A 23,475-nucleotide genomic window follows, 5' to 3' on the forward strand; every position below is an offset into this window, starting at 1 on the left:
TACAAAGAGAAAATAAAACATTGTCCCTGCCCCAGGAGCTCCTAGTTTAAAAGGAGAGAAAGAATGGTTACAAATAATTGCAATGAAGTATGATGAGTCCTCTAATAGAGGTATGTACGAAGATACTGAGATGAGTAAAACACAGAGGTGTTTCAAATGAGACAAGTCAGGGTAAGCTTCTTAGGGGAGTCAGGTCTTAAATGAGTCATAGGAGGGGAAAGATGACTTGAATAGCATGTGCAAGGAAGTGTGAAACATGAAACAACCAGGCAAATGGGAGTAATTTTACATTAGTTCCTATGGTAAAGAGAGTGAGGGGAAGAACAACAGGAAATGAAGTTAATGGAGTAGACAGGGGAAAAAAATCACAGTCTTGTATTCAAACTAGAGAATTTGGCTATTACTGAATTCTGACAAATCTAAACTGCCATCAGTTAAAAGGTGAACCATGACTTTATGTACTATAAGAAGAAGAAAAAAAATCTTTCTGCTGGAGTCTATTATAAAGTTTAATAGAATACTCCTGCACAAAGATACCCTAACAAGTGGCAACAACCTCAGTGTAAGGTAAAGAATTAAACCAGCTATGCAAAAAGGTACAGCAAGGAACTTCATTTCTCAACTTGCCCTTAGGTGAATGGAGGAGGGAAAATTCTCCCCGTGAGAACTGAACTCTAGGGTCTGCAGCCTGAACTAAAGCTACCAGTGTGGTCTAAAAACAAACAAAATAAACAGCAAAGACTTTAAAGTGGTCTCCTGTTGAAGTGTCCCTACATGCTTGGCAGAAACAAATGCAGGTTTTCTTTAGATAAACTAGACCTGAATCCAGGACAACAACAATTTAATATGCAATCTCATTTCAAAAATGATCAATAAAAAAATGTGCATCTTAGAACTGATGGAAAATAGTCGATCTTATAGTCTGAAATCTGGAGAGGTTTCATAATTACCTGGGGAACTTTTTTATTACGAGGCCACATACCTCAGACAGGTAGGCCTAAAGCAGAGCCCCGGAATCTCTATTTTAACAAGCTACACAAGGCTTTTTCTTACACGATCAGACAAGATACCAAAACATCAACAGCTGTTTGAACCATCCCCTGAAAACCCCTACTGTAGACAATAAAGAATAGGATGATTTTAAGCCAGGGAATAATTAGATCAGACTGACACTCTAAGAAGACCACTCTGGTGCCAGTGGACTTTGTGGAGAAGATACATTAGAAGAGGGTAAGGAAAGGCAATGGAGGAGTAGTAAATATAGTAAGAAATTACAGAAATAGTTTTAAGGCAAGATATCGTGATTAAATATAACAATGGCGAGAAAAATAAAGAGTACCAAGGAGGCAGAAATAGAATTTTATAAAAATTAGATGAAAGCAGAGGAGTATAATCTAATTCTAAAAACTTACTGAAGATTCACCCCTAATCAGTATTATATCCACTAGGCCTTTAAAAATAAATCTTAAATTTGAGTACAGTAATCCACCAACTTTTAGATGTATAATAATAAGGTGTAAGTGCTACACAAAATTCTGTACTAAGTATCAAATGTTCCAAATGCAACTAATACTCAAAATGATTTCCAAGTTCAGATGTTAAGCAGAGAGATTTTATTCCTTAATGTTTTACATTTCTATGAATTAATGTATATGCACTAAAAAATGAAAATCTCTTTGGGCATAAAAGAGAGAAAGGATCTTCACTGGTTGATAAATTTAAATTACATACAGAAAACAATGAATCAACAAACTTACGTTGAATATGAATGAACTGTTTTGGCTGTTTAAACTCTCCTTTGTACAAGCGATTGTAATAGTTGACGTTGCTCTCTGCCTCAGGAACTGGAATGACCATGCTCTCTTTTTTTTCTCTAAACACTTGCTGTGCTGAAATAGCTCGCTGTAAGTGATGTTCCTGGAAAACATAAAATAGGCAACATAAGTCGTTTTAATAATGTTAATTCAATGCATAATTCTATTTAAAATTTACTTTGTTTAGTAACTGCAAGGTGACTTAAGAATTAATTATAAGGTTTCTTTGCCATAGAACTATAGAAAACATTGCCATTGACATCTCTTAATACTTGTGCTCATCCTAATATCACCTTAGATGTTTATAATTTTATTAAGTAGAATTTTCTTTAAAGATTATACACATATTCACAAACTAGAATTTAACATCTCAATTAAAAGAAAATTGATTCCTTGTTTGCTAAATTAACAGAGGTGTTTGTCACCAATACCAGAATATGGGAAAATATGCGAATGACAGGAAAAGATTTGTGTCACAGGTTTTAATTATCTTCTGTAAGTACAAACCTGAAACTGCAACAGTATAAAATACTGAATAACTCAAAAAAAGAAAAAATTACATTCAACAAACTATATTACTATCACAGCAAGAAATATTTTTAAGCTCAGGTTAAACAAAAGTTCCTATAAAATAATACATCCTGATTCTAGTAACTTTCATTGTCTCCATCACTTAATACCTACTTTCTCCCTTGACCCACAAGGGACCATGCTCAACAAAGTAGTTTTACTTTGTAGAAGGCAAATTAGGTCATGTCACTCCCCAATAGATCCCCTTCATACTCAGATTAAAGATTAAAATTATCACTGACTTATAAGGCCTTATTTCTCTCTGACCTTATCTTCTACCTCTCCCTACCCATCCTTTATTGTAGCCACACTGCCTTTTCTTCAGGTTCCTAAATATCCAAAAGGACTGCTTTTGAAAATTCCTTCAAGTCTCATCTTATCAGAGAGGTGTTCTGTGATTTCTTTATCTAAAAGATAAAAAAGAGTACTGGCTAAGAATTTATCAGTCATTCTTTCAATACATTTCAGAGCACCTAGTAGACACCAGATACTAAGAGTGAATGAGAGACTCTGCTATTAAGGAACTCAGCTAGTAGAAGAGCGATATCTAAGTATGCAATCATGTTTGGGCTTGATAAGCATGTCTCTTCTCAATTAGTCAAACCACTGTCTAAGGAGGACAGAGAAAGATATCCAAAGAAAGTAACATCGAAACTAAATCTTTCAGGATTGGGGCACCTGGGTGGCTCAGTCAGTTGAGCTTCTGCCTTAGGCTCAGGTCATGATCTCAGGGTCCTGGGATCGAGCCACACATCAGGCTCTCCACTCAGCAGTGAGTCTGCTTCTCCCTCTCCCTCTGTGATCGTTCACGCTCTCTCAACTAAATAAAAAAATCTTTAAAAAAGTTTCAGGATCGATAGAGATTTAGATTTAACAAGGCAAAAGACCAAAAAAAAAGAAAAGAAAAGAAGAAAGAATCCAGGCAGAGAAGAATGTCCAAAATAGACAAAAGCTCAGAGACAGTCAATAAAAGGCAAGCAATTGAGATAGTGGGTGGGTGCTAGCTTAGATTTGAGTTTTTCCACTTTCAATACCAGAAGAAATGTTTTTCTTCATAGGATAAGATCCCAAGTTGGAGCACTAAATACACTTCCCCATACAAATATTATATCAATTTAGTAAGAGTCTTCAGTAAAAACCTTTTGAGTTAACTAAACAATTGTGAGAGGATCAAACACACCCACAAACAGCATCAAGGAATTAGGAAAGCCGGGCTCTGGAAAGAGCAATTTCTAGCATTATTTAAGTCTATATTTTCCTATTACCTTACTGACATTTCACCTCTCCTGGTCAAATAAAGTGATGCAATATGAAACGCTACTCTGTATTTTTATAACGTTTTATAGTTCTCAAAGTACATCTACAATCAAAAGCTTGTTAACCCCTCAAATTTGGGGACAAGGATAGATATTATACTACATCATATATGAGACTCAAGAAACAAATGATTTGGGGCGCCTGGGTGGCTCAGACGGTTAAGTGTCTGCCTTTGGCTCGGGTCATGGTCCCAGGGTCCTGGGATCAAGCCCCACATCGGGCTCCCTGCTGAGCGGGGAGCTTGCTTCTCCCTCTCCCTCTGCCTGCTGCTTCCCCTGCTTGTGCACTCTCTCTGTCAAAAATAAATAAAATTTTTAAAAAAAGAAACAAAAAACAAATGATTTGCTCTTAGTTATGGTATAAATACATGAGAGAGTCAAATTTCAGGACTCTGACTTGAATGTTCTCTGACTATTCCATCTTTACTAGAATGGGCTGTTAAAAATAAAAAAACCTGGCTGTCTTTTGTTCCCTGCAAGCCTTCCGTACAGTGCTGTGAATTGTGTAAGACTGATGAATCACAGATCTATACCTCTGAAACAAATAATACATTATATGTTTTAAAAAAAAAAAAAGAAGATAGTAGGAAGGGAAAAATGAAGGGGGGAAATCAGAGGGGGAGACGAACCATGAGAGACTATGGACTCTGAGAAACAAAATGAGGGTTCTAGAGGGAAAGCGGGTAGGGGGATGGGTTAGCCTGGTGATGGATATTAAAGAGGGCACATACTGAACGGAGCACTGGGTGTTATACGCAAACAATGAATCATGGAACACTACATCAAAAACTAATGATGTAATATATGGTGATTAACATAATAAAGTAAAATTAAAAAAAAAATAAATTAGAAGTAAAAAACCTGGGGCACTTCGGTGGCTCAGCCGGTTAAGCGTCTGCCTTCAGCTCAGGTCATGAACCCAGGGTCCTGGGATCCAGGCTCCCTGCTCAATAAGGAGTCTGCTTTCCCTCTTCCTCTGTCCCTTCCCTCCACTTGTGCTCTCTCTCTCAAAAAATTAAATCTTTAAAAAATAAAATAAAAAATAAAAAAATAAAAAACCATGTTCTTGTAATGCTAATAATCTAGAAACATGGGTGAGGACAGGAAACTGAGCTAACTGGTAGCACATTTTTGATTTGAAGAGATTCTTTTGATATATAATGGACTTTCTCCTAAGTACAAAACATTTTTAGGTATTATCCAATTATTGAAATACATCTTTAATAGATGAAGATTTAATATTATTTTAATTTTACATGTGAGGAAATTTAAAAATAGATCATAGATGACTCTCTTCTTGTTAACACAGCTGGCAGATGACAGAACTGCAGCCAGAAATTAAGGAGCCAGACCATGACACACTCCCCCATTTTAATTTACAGACCAAATTTAGCTCTAAAAATAAATTCTCAGCTATCATTTCCTTCCCCATATTATCAGACAGACTCTCAACCTAAAAACTCAGAAAAAACCAACAACGATAGAGCTTCTAGAGGCCTGTGTTTCATACAATAACCATAGCCAGTGACGTAAACATACAAAATCCTGGAAGTAGGTACCAACCAGAGTTTTCATTTGTCTTTACTGGGGCAAAGGGTTGGCAGGAATAATGGTGATTCCTTGTCACATGCTGCATTATGCATTGGTGAGGTTACTTGGTTTTTAAAAGGGCTACTTGGTTTCTTTTCCATTAAGAAGGCATTCTTTTGACCTACCAACTCCACTTAGGAAATTCAACAAAGGCAACATACAAAGGGGCAACAATGACTAAATAAAATGCTTATCAGGCACTGTTTATAACACGAAAAAAAAAAAAAACCCATAAAGTCTAAATGGCAACAGAGAATTAGTTATATAAAATTATGTTATAGATATAAAACGGAACTCTTGGGTAGTAGTAAAAACCAACATGATGCAGACCTCTACTAACCTGAAAAGATGTTAGGATGCTTTGAGGCAAGAGACAGGTGGATGGGTGCTAGTTTAGATGTACAAATATAACATGTATAAATAGAAATGAGTATGTGTGTAGAGAAAATAGACTAAAATACAGAATAGAATACACCACAAAATATTTTTTAGGTGGGCCTTATATTCTTCTGTGTTTCTGCTCTCCCATATTTTCCAAATTTTCTGTAATAAATCTATATTACTTTCCTAAGTTTAAAAAGTGGTATAAAAGTTTTGCATCTTAAATGAAGGGACTCACCACCAAAATACACAAAGTCACTTCTTATGACTTTGACATTCTGAAATATCCTTTTGAAACTTATGTATTATACCTAAACATTTTTGTATTTTCCTAGATATTTACATTCTCTGTGCCTTCTGTTTTTCCTAGTAGTAAACGATAAACTGTTAAAAGCAAACTAAAAGGAACTAAATAACTCATGGCTTTTAGTCATATATAATAAGTACCAAGCACTATCCTAACAAAATGCAGGCGAGAATTTTTTTTTTTTCTTTTGGGGAGGAGTAAACTAAGGCTCTATGGCCACACTGGTAGAAATCAGCAGTGCTAAAATTTGAATCCTGGTTTGTATGACTCTTTTCCATCTTGCCAACCTCATGCCCCAACTTGTTGTGTACCAGAATCTATCAACTGAGGGCGCCTGGGTGGCTCAGTCATTAAGCGTCTGCCTTCGGCTCAGGTCATGATCCCAGGGTCCTGGGATCGAGCCCCGCATCGGGCTCCCTGCTCTGTGGGAAGCCTGCTTCTCCCTCTCCCACTCCCCCAGCTTGTGTTCCCTCTCTCACTGTGTCTCTGTCAAATAAATAAACAAAATCTTAAAAAAAAAAAAAATCTATCAATTGAGATCAGCTGCACTAAAAAAAGAAAGAAAATCAAAGATTCTCCATTGGTATTTTAAAAATTCACATGCAAAACCCCCAGTTAAAGACAGCAGACTAAATGCCTACATTTATCTACTTCACCACCCTACAATAGTAAATTTACCAATAAAGGACTAAGAAACTTATAAAGCCACGATAACAAAGAGAATGAGAGATGAGCCATCAGCCCAAAACAGTGTTGCAAAATTCTGGGAGATCAAAATCAAAAGATGAAGTTTTGAGTCCTTGCAGAGAAGGAAAAGATAAAAACTGAGCCCATTTGTCCTATAGAAAACACGATAATGGGGATTTTGAAACACTAGTTAGAAACAGCTAAAGTGAGACAAGTACTTCTTTGCCTATTCCTCCAAAGTAGATCATTCTACACAGACAGAAGAGGGCACCATAGAACTAATAAATTGTGAACCACCCTTAACCTACAGAAGTAAAGAAAACCTAGAAATCTATTGTTATTATTAAAATTTTAAAAAAATTCAACTATACCTGTAATGAGAAACTCTCTCCACTCTGCAGGAGAGAGGAATAGAAAAAAACTTTAAGAAAAATGCACCGAACGAACTTAATATGCCCCAAAAAAGCATTTAGAGATATGAAAAATATCTTTGAATCAGAAACTCAAAAACTAAGATCAGAGAAGGAGGAAAAAAATGAAAAGAGCTAACTCAGGAAAAAAAGAAAACAACAATTATCTCAGAGATGAAGACTGAAGTTACTAGGAGCCAAGTGCAAAATATACTCAAACAAAAAATTGTTACATAAAGGTTGTCAAATGACCAAGAGAATGAAAATGAGATAAAGAAAGTAAAATGAATAAGGAAGACAGGTAAGATGTAAAACAAAGAAGGCATGACATTCATATAATTGGAGTCCCTGAAGAAGAAAAACAAAACAATGCAACAGAATATTCAAAACAACAAACCCCCAAAACATCTGGAAATAACAGATCTGAATATACATATCAAAAAAAGCTCACAAGGGAGCAAGATGACATACAAAAATCCTCACCACCACAGGCACAATCTGACAATGCTCAGTGCAGTCAAGAGAAAACACTCTTCTCACAGCTTCTCTCTTGGGAAGAAAAGAGAAAAGTAGAATGTACATCCAACATTCCAGCTTTTTGGGAAACTGCCCAAGGGACTAACTTCTGTCTCAGCTAACTCAGAGGGCTGACTGAACCAGCCAGCATTCTCTGAATGCCTGGGGGAACTGTAGAGAACAGGAGAGAACTCAGAGTATTGCTGATGCACCAAAGAAGTTATAGTACTGCAGAGAGACACAAGAGGGAGCAAAAAATTACAAACTTCTGAAAAACTAACAATACTCAATTAAGGAAATTATGAGCACATGCCCAGAGAAGATGCATCTCCAGAAAAGGTTTGAGAGGCTTCCAGATTCCCTGACTGGGCTGACTGGAAAAGGTCTTCCCAGTATGAAGCCAATTCACAGAACACTGGGAGAGGTGACTGTTTTTGAAAAATGCATAAATTAGGGGCACCTAGCTAGCTCAGTCGGAAGAGTGACCCTTGATCTTGGGAGTCGTGGGTTCAAGCCCCACCTTGGGTGTAGAGATTACAAAAATAAAAAATAAAATAAAAGTAAATCAATAAATAAACTTAAAAAAAATTTAAAGTAAAAAAATAAAATGCACGGGGTGCCTGGGTGGCTCAGTCGATTAAGCATCTGTCTTTGGCTCAGGTCATGATCCCAGCATCCTGGGATTAGGCCCCACATTGGGGTTCCCTGCTCAGCAGGGAGCCTGCTTATCCCTCTGCCTCTGCTCTTCCCCCAACTCATGCTCACTCCCTCTGGTGCATGCGCGCTCTCACTTTCTCGCTCTCTCTCATAATAAAATCTTTAAAAAAAAAAAGCTAAAAAAATAACATAATAAAATGCACAAATTACAGCAAAAAATAACAAGGTGCATGAAGAAACAGGGAAATATATTCAATCAAAGAAACAAATCTTCCAAAGACCCTAAAGAAATGGAGATGTGTGAGGGGCGCCTGGGTGGCTCAGTCATTAAGCGTCTGCCTTCGGCTCAGGTCATGATCCCAGGGTCCTGGGATCGAACCCCGCATCAGGCTCCCTGCTCAATGGGAAGCCTGCTTCTCCCTCTCCCACTCCCCCCTGCTTGTATTCCCTCTCTCGCTGTCTCTCTCTCTGTCAAATAAACAAATAAAATCTTAAAAAAAAAAAAAAAAAAGAAATGGAGATGTGTGAATTATTTGACAACAAAGTTTAAAATAATTATCTTAATAAAGCTCAATGTGCTACAAAAAGACACAAATAGGCAGCTAAATGAAATCATGGAACCTGATGCATGAACAAAATGAGAATAGCAATGAAGAGATAGGAAATATCAAAAAGAACCAAACAAATTCTGGAGCTGAAGATTACAGTAATCAAATTGAAAAATCCACCAGAGGGATTCAACAGCATATTTCATCAAGCAGAGGAAAGAATTAGTGAACTCAAAGAGAAATCACTTGAAATTATTTAGTCAGAGGAACAAAAAAGGGGGAAAGAAATGAAGAAAGCCTAAGACATTTATATGACTCTACTGACAGACCAATATAAACATTATGGAAGCCCCAAAAAGAGAAAAGAGAAAGGAGCAGAGAACTTGTTTGAAAAAAACAATGACTGAAAATCAAATCAGAGGAAAGAAACGGACATCCAAATTCAAAAAGCTCAATAACATCAACAAAGATGAATTCAAAGAAGCCCACACTGAGACACACTGTAATCAAACTGTCAAAAGTCAAAGACAAAGACAGAATCTTGAAAGCTTGAGCAAGGGAAAAGCAAACCATCATGTACAAGGGAACACCCATAAAATTATCAACAATTTCTCATCAGAAATATTACAAGCCAGAAAGGAGTGGGCTGATAAATTCAAAGCACTGGAAGAAAAAAACTGCCAACCAAGATACTCTATCTGGAAAAACTGTCCTTCAAAAATGACAAAGGACAAATGATAGAGACCTACCCATATAAACAAAAAATGAGGGAATTCATCTCTACTAGACCTGTCTTATAAGAATTCTAAAAGGAGTCCCTTCAAGTGGAAACAGAAAGACACTAGACAATAACACAAAAACATTCAAAAACATAAAACTCTGGTAAGGGTATACATTTAGACAAATGCAGAATCTTGAGATACTGTAATGGTGGTTCATAGGTCACTTATGATTCTGGTATAGAACTTAAAAGATAAAAGCATAAGAGTAAGTATTAAGGGTGCCTGGGTGGCTCAGTTGGTTAAGTAGCTGCCTTCTGCTCAAGTCCTGATCCTGGAGTCCCACGATCGAGTCCGCATCAGGCTCCCTACTCAGTGGGGAATCTGCTTCTCCCTCTGACCCTCCCCCCTCTTGTGCTCTTTCTCACTCTCTCTCAAATAAATAAAATCCTTTAAAAAAAGTATTAAATACAAAACTATGTTAATGACACAAAATGTAAAAAGATTTAATTTGTGACATTAATAGCATAAAAACAAGAGATACAAACAATTTGAACTTTTCTATGCAACTGAGTTATCAGTTTAAAAAAGACTGTTATACTGTGTTTTCATTTGTCTCAGTATTTTCTAAATTCCCTTGTGATTTCTTTCTTGATCCCGATTGTTCAGAAGTGTGTTGTTCAGTTTCCACATATTTGTGACTTTTCCAGTTTTCCTTTGCTGTTGATTTCTAGTTTTATTCCATTGTGGTTGGAAAATATACTTGGTATGATTTCATCCTTCTTGATTTTGGTAAGAGTTGTTTTGTGGCCTAATTTGATCTATCCTGGAGAATGTTCTGTGTGTGCTTGAGAAAAATACGTATTCTGCTGTTATTGGGTGGAGTGTTCCGTATATGTCAAGCTCTTACCAAGTAATTGAGAAGGAAAAACTTCCAAATTCATTTAACAAGACCAGTATTACCCTGATACCAGGATCAGACAAATACTACAAGGGGGGGGGGGGTAGTGGGTGAAGGTAGTCAAAAGGTACAAATTTCCAGTTACAATTTTAGTAAGTTCTGGGGATGTAATGTACAGCATGGTGGCTACAGCTAAAAATACTATACTATATACTTGAAAATTGCTGAGAGTAACTCTTAAAAGTTCTTCAAAAATGTTCATGGACCGTAACACTTAGTAACACAACTACCATAGGATCTGGCAATTCCACTTTTATGTGTATATCCAAAAGAACTGACAACAGGATTTAGAAGAGATATTTGCATATCCATGTTCACTGCAATGTTATTCACAATAGCCAGTGGTGGAAGGAATCCAAATGTTTACTGACAGATGAAGGGATAAACAAAATGTGGTATATACATATAATGGAGTACTAGCCTTAAAAGGAAGGCAATTCTGACACATGCTATAACATGGATGAACCTTGAGAACATTATGCTAAGTGAAATAAGCTAGTCCTGGTCACAAGACAAATCCTGTATGATTTCACTTATGTGTTACCTAAAGTCAAATTCTTTCCTTTTTTTTTTTTTTTTTAAAGATTTTATTTATTTATTTGAGACAGAAAGAATGAGAGAGAGAGAGAGAGAGCACATGAGAGGGGGGAGGGTCAGAGGGAGAAGCAGGCTCCCTGCCGAGCAGGGAGCCCGATGCGGGACTCGATCCAGGGACTCCAGGATCATGACCTGAGCTGAAGGCAGTCGCCCAACCAACTGAGCCACCCAGGCGCCCAAATTCTTTCCTTTTTTAAAGATTTTACTTTTACGTAATCTGTACACCCAACGTGGGGCTTGAACTCATAACTGCGAGATCAAGAGTCTCATGCTCTACTGACTGAGCCAACCAGGTGCCCCTAAAGTAGTCAAATTCTTAAAAATAGCAAGTAGAACGGTGGTTGCTAGGGACCTAGGAGAGGAGGAAAGAAGAAGCTGTTGTTCAATGGGTATAACTGCGATTTTCCAAGATGAAAAAGTGCCACATATCTGTTGCATAACACTGTACATACAGTTAACACTATTGTATTATAGACTTAAAAACAGTTCAGATGGCAAACTTTAGGTTATAGTTCTTCACACAACAATAAACAAAAAGCTGATTAAGTACCTGGCAAAAGTAATCCAAAACAACAACCAATTCTGACACATTTTTGAATAAAACTATTTCAAAAATAATGAAAAAATTGTCAGACTCCAAATACACAGTAATAGTAAAATAATAGTACTAATTATTATAAATGAATACATTATTACAGTAAGTCAAAAAGCAAAAAAAAATATCAAACTAAAATCAGACTTCAAAAACAATATAGCTCAACATATCAATGAAGCAACATTTTAAGAAACCTCAATGAATGAAAAGTATGAACCAAGGATTTTATATTCAGCTAAGCTGTTCTTCAAGTATCAAGGCTACAGAAGGAACTCACGGAATTCTATAGGGGACTTTGAACAAATCTACTAGACTAGCACTGTTCAACAGAAATATAATGCAAGCCACACATGTGAGCCATATATTTAAATTTTCTAGTAGCCACACTTAAAAAAGAACAAGTGAAATTAGTTTTAATAATATGTTTTATTTAAGTCAATATACACATCTACAATGTTATCATTTCAACACACAATCAATACAAAAATGTATGGAGATACTTTACATTTTTTTCTCCCATAACAAGTCTACAAAATCTAGTGTGTATTTTACCTGTATGGAACATCTAAATTCACACTGGCCATATTTCAAGTGCTCAAAAGCCACAAGTGAATACTGGCTACATACTGGATACTACAGTCCATCTTCACCTTGGCTTCATCCAACCAAGATATAACTCATAAACTCTAGTAAAATTTTACGTGTACACACACACACACTCCCTCTCTCTCTCTCTCTCTCTTCATCCAACCAAGAGATAACTGGTAAACTTTTAGTTTAGTAGTAAAATTTTACTTTCACACACACAAATCTCTCAAAGATTGGAAAAGGATGAAAGACTAATGTACAAACATCTGCACGCAAAGTGGAAATAATACAACTAAAAATGAGAGAAGAAAAAAAAAATACAAACCTTCTTAAATACAAAATACAATCTTTTTAAATAAGAGCAAAAAGAGAGGGGCGCCTGGGTGGCTCAGTTGTTTAAGTGGCCGACTCTTGATTTGAGCTCATGATCTTGGGGTCCTGGGATTGAACCCCATTTGGGCTCTGCACTCACAGCAAGGAGTCTGCTTGAGGATTCTCTCTTCTTTTCCCTCTGCTCCACCCCCCCACTTACATGCTCTCTAAAATAAATAAATCATTCTTAAAAAGAGCAAAAAAAGAAACAATTTAACAATACAAAAAATTATTAAATATTATAAAAGAATTGAGATCAAATACATTCAGTCATATCAATAAATATCAACGGACTTATCTATAAAAACAAAATTTTCAACTTGTCTCATAACCCAAGACTCAACTACATGCTGTGTACAAGAAACACACCAAAAAAAAAAAAAAAAAAAAATGTGGTTCAGAAAAGGAAAATTAAAGGAATCGATGGAAGTTTATCAGGTAATGGAAGACAGTAAGAAAGACAAGCAGATCCCAATTATCAGACAAGTAAAGTTCAAGTCAAAGAGCATTAAGCATGACCCAAAAACCACAATTCGCAATAAAGGCTTTTAGTTTCTGCATTTCATTCATGAATGTCTGTCTCTGTAAGTTTTGGATATCCTATACATATTTAAGAATATCTATGCATCAAATAACACAGCAACCTTTTTATAAAGCAAAAGCTACAATATATGTAAGGACTGATAAAGACACACTAATAGTATTAACTAACTTTAACACACCACTCTCAGCATAAGGCAAGTGGACAAAGAACAAGTATGAACCTAAGCACAGACCTAATTTAGTAAGGCAGATCTTATAGCTACATACAAAACTTTACATCCAAGGTTCCTTCTTCTCAAACACACAAGCAAGTTCGATAAACGTGATCATTTATCAGTTAAGAATTACAAAAAGTACGGTATTATGAATGGAGTAGAATGGATAAAGAAAGAGACAATTCTCTGAGCATTCTCTTTTGTACGGTTCTGAATTTTAAAACCATGTTAATGGTTTAACGTTCTCTAAAAATAATTAAAATCAACAAGGATGTGGGGAGAAACCAAAATAGTACACAAGGAGAAACAACAAATAAACCTTAATTATTAGAAATGAATATTCATATATCCACAATGAAGAGAACAGAAAACAAAGAAATTTTAAGTTCCTTTGGAAAATAATGATTTGAAGCTCATGTGTAAAAATTAGATAACATACACTTCAAAGAATTGTGATGATACAGTAAGTAGTTCATGGCACATTCTAAGAGATAAAAGTTTCTTGTTCTTATTAAAACATATCACAGAGGTGCAATATTCAAAATAGTGGAATTTTAAGAACAGGATAAAAAATATTTAGGGATTTTGACAATTAAAACCCTTTCTTCAACACCCATTATAACATAAAATTCCCTGAAAGAAAGAAATGTCCCCAAGCTGATAAAGAGCAGGCACCCATGGAAAACCTATATCTAACCACCATACTTATGGTCAAAGACTGAATGCTTTCCTCCTGAGATGAAATTCAAGTCAAGGAAGCCTATTACCACTTCTAGCCCACATTTCACCTAAGATTCTAGTCAGTACAATGAGGGAAGAAAAACAAATACAGGCATGAAGACTGGGAAAGAAGACCAAAATTATTTGTACATGATATGCTCATGTAGGGAAAAAAATGCTAGGGAATCTCAACAGAGCTCCTAGAACGAAAGTGAATTTAACAAAGTCACAAGTCAATATTAAATAAAATCTTTAAAGAAAAAACAAAACACTCAATTGTATTTCCATATATCGGCAACTGAAAAATGAAAATAAAAAGCAGTATCATTTACAACAGCATCAAAACTACTAAATACTTAAGAGACAGGCTTAACAAATTATGTGTGAAACTTGCATAGCAACATAAATGGAAATATAACATGTTCAGGGATTGGAAGGCTCAATATTGTTCCAAAAAACACATATTTGGGTAAGTTTTCCTCCAAATTATCTAAATTTCTAATAAATTCCAATCAAAACCCCAATAAGGGTTTTTTTTAAAAAACAGAAATGGACAAGTTGATCCTAAAATTCATTTAGAAAGGTCAAAGAAAAATAGCCAAAATAACTTGAAAAAGTAAATTTGAAGGACATACACAATCTGATTACAAACTAAATCATAAATCATAAAGCTAAATTAATCAACAGTGGCACTACCATAAGAACATGTAAAGCAACAGAAACCATAAAGATAATGAATTTTAGACAAAGGTGCCAATTAATGAGGGAATTAAATGAGGGTAAGGATAGACTTTTCCACAAATGGTCTGAACAGGAGTTTGGGAAAAAATAAGCCTATGCTCTTACCTCACTCTTTATATAAAAACTAACTCAAAATAGATCACAGACCTAAAAATAAAGCCTAAACTTATAAAAATATCCATAAGAAAATATAGGAGAAAAATTTTAGTGACCCTGGGTTTGGCAAAGATTTCTTAGGACACAAAATGCACAGATTATAAATGAAAGAACTGATAAATTGGGCTTCCTGAAAATTCAAAAATTATGCTATTCAAAACACATACTTTAGAAAATGAAAAGAGGGCGCCTGGGTGGCTCAGTTGGTTAAGCGACTGCCTTCGGCTCAGGTCATGATCCTGGAGTCCCTGGATCGAGTCCCGCATGGGGCTCCCTGCTCTGCAGGGAGTCTGCTTCTCCCTCCGACCCTCCCCCCTCTCATGTGCTCTCTCTCATTCTCTCTCTCTCAAATAAATAAAAAAAATCTTTAAAAAAAAAAGAAAATGAAAAGACATGCCAGACTGAGAAAAATGTTCACAATACATATGTGAGAGCCCTTCCATGCAGAATATATAAAGAACCCTTATATCTCAATAATAATAAACCAACCCAATTTTTTTTAACAAAATGAGTCAAAGATTTAAACAGACACTTCACAAAAGAAAATACAACAATGACCAATAAGCACTTGAAAAGATGCTCAACGACTTTATATCAGGAAAATGCAAAATAAACCCACAGAAAGTTTTGACTACACACTCACAAAATGACTAAATTAAGAAACTGACAACACCAACTGTTGGTGGGAGTGCCAAATGATATCACCTCTTTGGAAAACTACTGGGCAGTTTCTTATAAAGTAAATACATGCTTATTATGGGGCACCTGGGTGGGCTCAGTCAGTTGGTTAAGCACCCAATTTTTGATTTTGGCTCAGGTCATGATCTCAGGATCTTGAGATGGAGCTCCAAGTTGGGCTCCCTGCTCAGCAAGGAGTCTGCTTGAGATTCTCTCTCCCTCTGCCCCATCCCCACGCGTGTTCTCTCACAAGTGCGCACTCTCTCTCAAATAGTTTTAAAAAAAATACATGTGTGGGCGCCTGGGTGGCTGGCTCAGTCGTTAAGCATCTGCCTTCGGCTCAGGTCATGATCCCAGGGTCCTGGGATCGAGTCCCACATCGGGCTCCCTGCTCGGCAAGAAGCCTGCTTCTCCCTCTCCCATTCCCCCTGCTTGTGTTCTTGCTCTCACTATTTCTCTCTGTCAAATAAATAAATCTTAAAAAAAAAAAAAAAAAAAAAATACATGTGTAACACATGACCCAGCAATCCTACTAAATATGTACCCAAGAAGTAAAATGCATGTCCACACACAACTTGCACATGGATGTTAACTGTTATTTTACTTACAATAGCCAAAAATTGGAAACAATATAAATGTACATCAACAGGTAAAGAGACAAAGTGGATAGATTCATTCATTGGAATACTACTCAGTTAAAAAAAAAAAAAAAAGAAAAAAAAAGAGGGGTCAAACTGATGATATGCAGAACAATGATGTACCTCAAAAGTATACTGAGGAGAAAGGGCAACCCTCTTACACTGCTGATGGGAATGCAAGCTGTTGCAGCCACTCTAGAAAAACAGTATGGAGGTTCCTCAAAAAGTTAAAAATAGAGCTCCCCACAACCCAGCAATTGCACTACTAGGGATTTACCCAAAAGATACAAACATAGTGATCCAAAGGGGTACCTGCACCCCAATGTTTATAGCAGCAATGTCCACAATAGCCAAACTGGAAAGTCCAGCTGTCCATCAACAGATGAACGGATAAAGATGTGATGTGTGTGTGTGTACACACACACACACACGCACACACACAGGAATATTACTCAGCCATCAAAAAGATGAAAACTTACTATCTGCAACGACATGGATGGAACTAGAAGATATTATGCCAATCGAAATAAGTCAATCACAGAAAGCCCATTATCATACGATTTCACTCATATGTGGAATTTAGGAAACAAAATGGAGGATCATGGGGGAAGGGAGGGAAAAACAGAATGGGACAAAATCAGAGAGGGAGATAAACCTTAAGAGACTCTTAACTGTAGGAAGCAGGGTTGCTGGAGGGGAGAGGGGTGAGGGATGGGATAACTGGGTGATGAGCATTAAGGAGGGCACGAGATGTGATAAGCGCTGGGTGTTGTGTGCAATGGATGAATCACTGACCTCTACCTCTGAAACTAAAAATACACTATATGTTAATTAACTGAATTTAAATAAAATAAAAAATTTTAAAAAATGAGTCCACTTTAGGGTAAGGAGCTCGGGGATGGGCAAACTAGGTGAAAGGGATTCGAGGTACAAACTTCCAGTTATAAAATAAGTCACAGAGATGAAAAGTACAGTGTGGGGAATATGATAATATTGTAGTAACATTGTTTGGTGACTACACTTACCATGTTGCATACTGAGTAATGTATGGGATTGTGGAATCACTATGTTGTGCATCTGAAACTAATATAACACTGACTGTGTGTCAACTATACTTCAATAATAAAAATTATTTTTAAAGTCCGCAAAAAAAAGTATACTGAGAAATAACCAGATGGAAGTGGCTACGTACTGTTATGGTTCCCTTTATATGACATGTGAAAACAGAGAAAACTAATATATAGTGATCAGAACCAGATCATTAGCTGATTGAAATGGGGGTAGAGGATATGACTGCAAAAGGGTTAAAGGGGACTTTTGTGGGGAATGAAAATGTTCTCCTTATTGTTTGGAATGGTGGTCATACAGGTACATTTGTTTATTAAAACAAAGAACCACACATAAAATAAATGCTTTATACTGTATGTAAATTACACTTCCATAAAGTTGAGTTTTAAAATGAAGAAAAGGGGCGCCTGGCTGGCTCAGCTGGTAGAACATGCCACTCATGATCTCAGGGTCATGAGTTCAAGCCCCATACTGGGCATGGAGCCTACTTAAAAAAAAAAAAAAGAAGAAGAAGAAGAAGAAGGAAAAATAACATGATGAAACAAAAAGTTAATGTAAGCAAAACATGCTGGCAAGACAATATTTACAATGCTGGTGAAATTGTGATGAGTAAAACAGACACTTTCAAGAATGAGTGCTAGTGAATGTGTTAAAGTGTAAATTGGTATAATCTGGAAAACAGTTTGATAAGATGTTTCTAAGCTTTAAATACACTGCCATGTAAGACTTCTTGAAAAATAATGACATCTGAAAATATTTATGCATTAAGTAGAAAAAGCAGGAAACAAAATCACATACTGAAGTTAATCCCAAATATAGTAAGGTAAACAGAATGTTAAGATGATAGCATGAATAAACGCAGAATTAAAAAAAAAAGCTGGTAAAAAATGTGCCAAAGTATTAACTAGTGAAATTATAGGTGGTCTCTATTTTCTCCTCTACATTTTCTACAGTTTTCTAAAATAGTACATATTACAAAAAGCAACCAGTGTCAATCTTTAAAACTACTGATCTGGTATGCCTTCCATAACCTAAAGAAAGAAGAGATGGAGGAAGACAAAGTAAAAAAAGACTCTAGATAAATCCTTATCCTATTCTAATGCTGCTTCTCTTCTCGTACTAACTTTCTAAATCTCATTCTCAGTCCCAGCAGCATATTAGAATCGCCTGGAGAGGCCAAATATGGACTACATGGGAGAAAAAATAGTTAAAAGGATTCAGCAGCTGACTTCCACTCCAACAAAGATGACATACATACAGTGGAACATCATTCAGCCATAAAAAAGAATGAAGTACTACAACATGCATGAACCTTTAAAACATTATACAATGTGAAAGTCATCAGATACAAAAGGCCACATATTGTATGACTCCATTTACAGGAAACGTCCAGATACAGGCAAACCCACAGAGAAAGAAAGCGTATTAGTGGTAGGGGTCATAGGATGGAAAGTGACTAATGGGTATGGGATTTCTTTTTAGGGTGATGGAAGTGTTCTGGAACAAGATAGTTATGATGTACAACACTAAATATAGTAAAAGCCATTGAACTGCACACTTTAATATGGTGAATTATATTACATGAATTTTATTACCAAAAAAAATCGCAGGGGCGCCTGGGTGGCTCAGCTGGGTAAGTGTCTGGCCTTTGGCTCAGGTCATAATCCCAGGGTCCTGGGATTGAGCCCTGCATCAAGCTCCCTGCTCAGCGAGGAGCCTGATTCTCCCTCGCCCTCTCCCTCTGCTACTCCCCCTACTTGTGCACATGCACACTCTCGCTCTCAAATAAATAAAACTTTAAAATAAATTGCAAAAAAAAAAGGTGAAGTAACAGGAAATGAATTCACCCTTCTACCAGAAGCAAAAAAAAAAAATCTGATGAGAACTGAAACAATGGCTTTCCAGACACTGGACAATAGGCAATGAAGGACAATGATACTTAAAAGAAGTAAAACAAAACAGGGGCGTCTGGGTGGCTCAGTCATTAACAGTCTGCCTTCGGCTCAGGTCATATCCCAGGATCCTGGGATTGAGGACCACACTGGGCTCCCTGCTCAGCGGTGGGCCTGCCTCTCCCTCTCCCACTCCCCCTGCTTGTGTTCCCTCTCTCGTGTCTCTGTCAAATAAATAAAATCTTTAAAACAAACCAAAACAAAAAACAAACAGTCCTACAATTGCCTCAGCTTACTATCCTGGAAAAGTCCCTATGCTGTGGAGGATGAAAGTGAACTAAGATAGAGCTTAAAAGACTTCATGAGTTGAAGAGACAGAAACAAGAGTCTAAGAAGATGAAGGCACCTAAAGTTCAGAGACAGAGTACCAAAAAGGAAGGCATTACAGAGAGAGCCCAGGAGATCTGCAGAGAGTTCTCTGCAATGCTCAGCACAAGTCTGTGAATAAACTACGTAGCATTGGAGAAAGAACTATCCCACAGAATTAGAAGGAAAAGTGCCTGTCAGGGCCAAGAAGAGCACCTGTTTCCACCAACTAGGCTGGAAAAAAAGACATGCTACACACAGAGGAACAAAGGATGACACTGAATTTCTCATCAGAAACAATGCAAGTGGGAGTGCCTGGATGGCTCAACCTGTTAAGCATCTGCCTTCGGTCACGTCATGATCTTGGGGACCTAGGATGGAGCCCCATATCGGGATCGAGTCTGCTTCTCCCTCTACCCCGCCCCCCCGTCCCCACTTGTATGCACTCTCTCTCAAATAAATAAATAAAATCTTAAAAAAAAAACAAAAAACACAATGCAACTGAGAAGACTGGAGCACCACTGTTCAAATACTGGAAGAAAAAACTGTCAAGCTAGAATTCTATATCCAACAAAAATATTTACAAAAACAAAAGTGACATTAGTGATCTGTTATACAATAATGCCCAAATAGTTAATACTGTAATTTATATTTATAAATTATTAAAAGGATAAATTTGTTATGTGCTTCACCACACAAAAAATGGGGGAAATAACATTTTTAGACATGCAAAAGCTCAAGTATTAATCACCAGCAAACCCACACTACAAGAAATGTTAACAAAAATCCTTTGGTAAGAAGGAAAACGATACCTGATGGAACTCTGGATATAAAATAAACTGATGAGAAGGAGTAATAATCATTATGAAGATAACTACCTCCATCTTTCTCTTATCATTTAAAAGTATTTGAAAAATAATTGGCTATTTAAATAAAAATAATAAAGTGTTACAGGGTTTATTACAAGTGTAAAATGTATGGAAACAATAGCATAAGGTCCGGGCAAGGATAAATGGAAATACACTATAATAAGGTTCTTACACTGTACATAAGTGGTATCACTTAAAGACAAGACTGTGATAAACTAAAGACATACAGCTAGTCCCTAAGTTATGACGATCCAACCTACGATTTTTTCACTTTACAATGGTTTAAAAATGATACGCACTCAGTAGAAACCATACTTCAAAATTTGAATCTTCATCTTTTCCTGGGCTGGCAACATGTGGTACAATGCCCTCTTGTGATGCTGAGCAGTAGCAGTGAGCTGCAGCTCGCAGGCCACCACATAATGATGAGGGTAAATAACCCATACATTTACAACCATTCTGTACCTATTCAACCATTTTGTTGTTCATTTTCAGTATAGTACTCAATAAATTACATGAAATATTCAAAACTTTACTATAAAAGACTTTCTGCTAGATGACTTTGCCCAACTTGAGGCTAATATAAGTGTTCTGAGTACGTTTAAAAGTAGGTTAGGCTAAGCCATGATGTTCAGTAGGTTAGGTACGTTAAAGACATTTTGACTTATGACATATTCAACTCGCAATGACTTTACTGGGACATGAGCTCATTGTAAGTCAAGAAAGATCTGTATATTATAAACCCCTAATCAGAATTTATTAACCTTGGCACTACTGACATTCTGGGCAAGGTAAGCCTTTTTGTGGGAGGTCTTGTGCACTGGAAGATGTTTAGCACCATCCCTGACTTCTACCTATGAGATGATGGTAACACCCCCACCCCTCGCAGTATGAAAATCAAAAATGTTTCCAGACGTTATCAAGTGTCCTTTGGGAAATAAGTCAGACCTCTTTGATGACCATGTCCCATATCAATCACTTAAAGTAAAACAATAATTAAAAAAAAAAAAAGTTACAGCAAATAAGCCAAAAACAGATAAAATGGAATAAAAAAAATAATTCCAAAGAAGGCAGAGTAAGAGAGAAAGAAAACCAACAGAAGAAACAGAAAATAGTGCTTGCTTCGGCAGCACATATACTAAAATTGGAATAATACAGAGAAGATTAGCATGGCCCCTGCACAAAGATGACACACAAATCCATTAAGTGTTCAATACTTTTTAGGGGCGCCTGGCTTCCTCAGTTGGGAGAGCATGCAACTCTTGATCTAGGGGTTGTTAAGTTCAAGCTGCACATTGGGCACAGAACCTACTAAAAAAGACAGGAAGGAAAGAAGGGAAGAAGGGGAAATGGTAAGATGACAGAGTGAAACCTAACCATATCAAAAATCATATTAAATCTCAGTGAACTAGGAATACAGGGGAACTTCCTCAATTAGACAAAAGACTATCTACAAAAATTCTATAGCTAACATCATAGTTAATGGTGGGAAACTTGAAGCTTTCCCACTAAGTTACAAAGCAAGAATGTCCCCTCATCACTTTGTTTCAACATCATACTGGAAGTTCTAACTAGTGAAATTAAGACAAGAAAAGGAAATAAAAGGTATACAGATAGGGAATTAAGACATAAAACTGTCTTTACAGATATTATGATCATCTATGTAGAAAATCTGAAGGAAATGACAAAATACTCCTCAAACTAGTAAGTGATTATAACAGGGCTGCAGGATTCAACATTAATATACAAAAGTAAATCACTTTCCTATATACCAGCAACAAACAAGTAGAATTTGAAACTAAAAACACAATATTGTTTACCTAAACATCTCCCAAAATGAAATACTCAGGTGTAAATCTAACACGTCTGTACAATATCTATGAGGGAAAACCACAAAATTCTGACGAACGAAATCAGAGAAGAACTACATAAATAGATATTTCATGTTCATGGATAAGAAAACTCAGTAAAAAGTTTTTAACAAGGGGCGCCTGGGTGGCATAGTCAGTTAAGCATCTGACTCTTGGGTTTCGGCTCAGGTCATGATCTCAGGATAGTCCAACTGAGTCCGTCTTGGGCTCTGCACTCAGCACAGAGTCTGCTTAGGTCTCTCCCCCTGCCCTCCCCCCGCCCCCCCTTCTCTCTAAAATCAATCTTTTTTTTTAAGTCTTCAACAAATGGTGCTGGAAAAACTGGACATCCACATGCAAAATAACAAATCCAGACACAGATCTTACACCTTCACAAAAATTAATACAAAAGGGATCACAGACCTAAATGTAAAATGCCAAGATTCCTATAAGGCAACAAAAAAGAAAATCTAGATGACATTGGGTATGGCAATGACTTTTTAAATACAACACCAGGGGGCGCCTGGGTGGCTCAGTCGTTTAGCGTCTGCCTTCAGCTCAGGTCATGATCCCAGGATCCTGGGATCAAGCCCTGCATCTGGCTCCCTGCTCAGCGGGAAGCCTACTTCTCCCTCTCCCACTCCCCCTGCTTGTGTTCCCTCTCTAGCTGTCTCTCTGTCAAATAAATAAATAAAATCTTTTAATAAATAAATAAATACATACATACATACATACATACATACAACACCAAAGGCCCTGGCCGTGAAAGAAATTGATAAATTAGACTTCATCAAAATTAAAAACTTGGGTAAAAACCACTCAATGTCAAAAAAAAAATGAAAAGATAAGCCACAGACTGAGGAAAAAAATCTGATAAAGGACTGTTATCCAAACTATGCAAAGAACTCTTAAAACTCAACAATAGAAGCAATCTGATTTAAAAATTGGGCCAAACCTTAACAGATACTTCACCAAAAAAGATATACACATGGCACATAAACATAAAAAATGCTTCACGTCGTATATTATGAGGGAAAAGCAAATTAAAAGGAGATACCACTGCACATCTATTAAAATGGCCAAAATTCAGAACACTGACAACATTAAATGT

At 36.6% G+C, this 23,475-nt stretch overlaps 1 protein-coding gene and 1 non-coding gene across 3 annotated transcripts in view; one reads left to right on the forward strand and one right to left on the reverse strand.

Annotated features, from left to right (window-relative positions):
• The window catches only part of EPC2 (enhancer of polycomb homolog 2), a 124,095-nt gene that overhangs the window by 74,590 nt on the left and 26,030 nt on the right, over positions 1–23,475 (reverse strand). For both annotated transcript variants that reach the window (XM_035008074.1, XM_035008073.1), the window contains exon 2: positions 1,758–1,917. In XM_035008074.1, the coding sequence (XP_034863965.1) occupies positions 1,758–1,917 (160 nt within the window). The remainder of the gene's footprint in view (positions 1–1,757; positions 1,918–23,475) is intronic.
• Positions 21,629–21,735, forward strand: LOC118012698. Its single transcript, XR_004679770.1, has one exon. It is a non-coding gene; the product is annotated as a U6 spliceosomal RNA (small nuclear RNA).

This window comes from Mirounga leonina, unplaced genomic scaffold (assembly GCF_011800145.1).
Source record: "Mirounga leonina isolate KUSES-001 unplaced genomic scaffold, KU_Mleo_1.0 Mir_151, whole genome shotgun sequence".
Lineage (NCBI taxonomy): Eukaryota > Metazoa > Chordata > Mammalia > Carnivora > Phocidae > Mirounga > Mirounga leonina.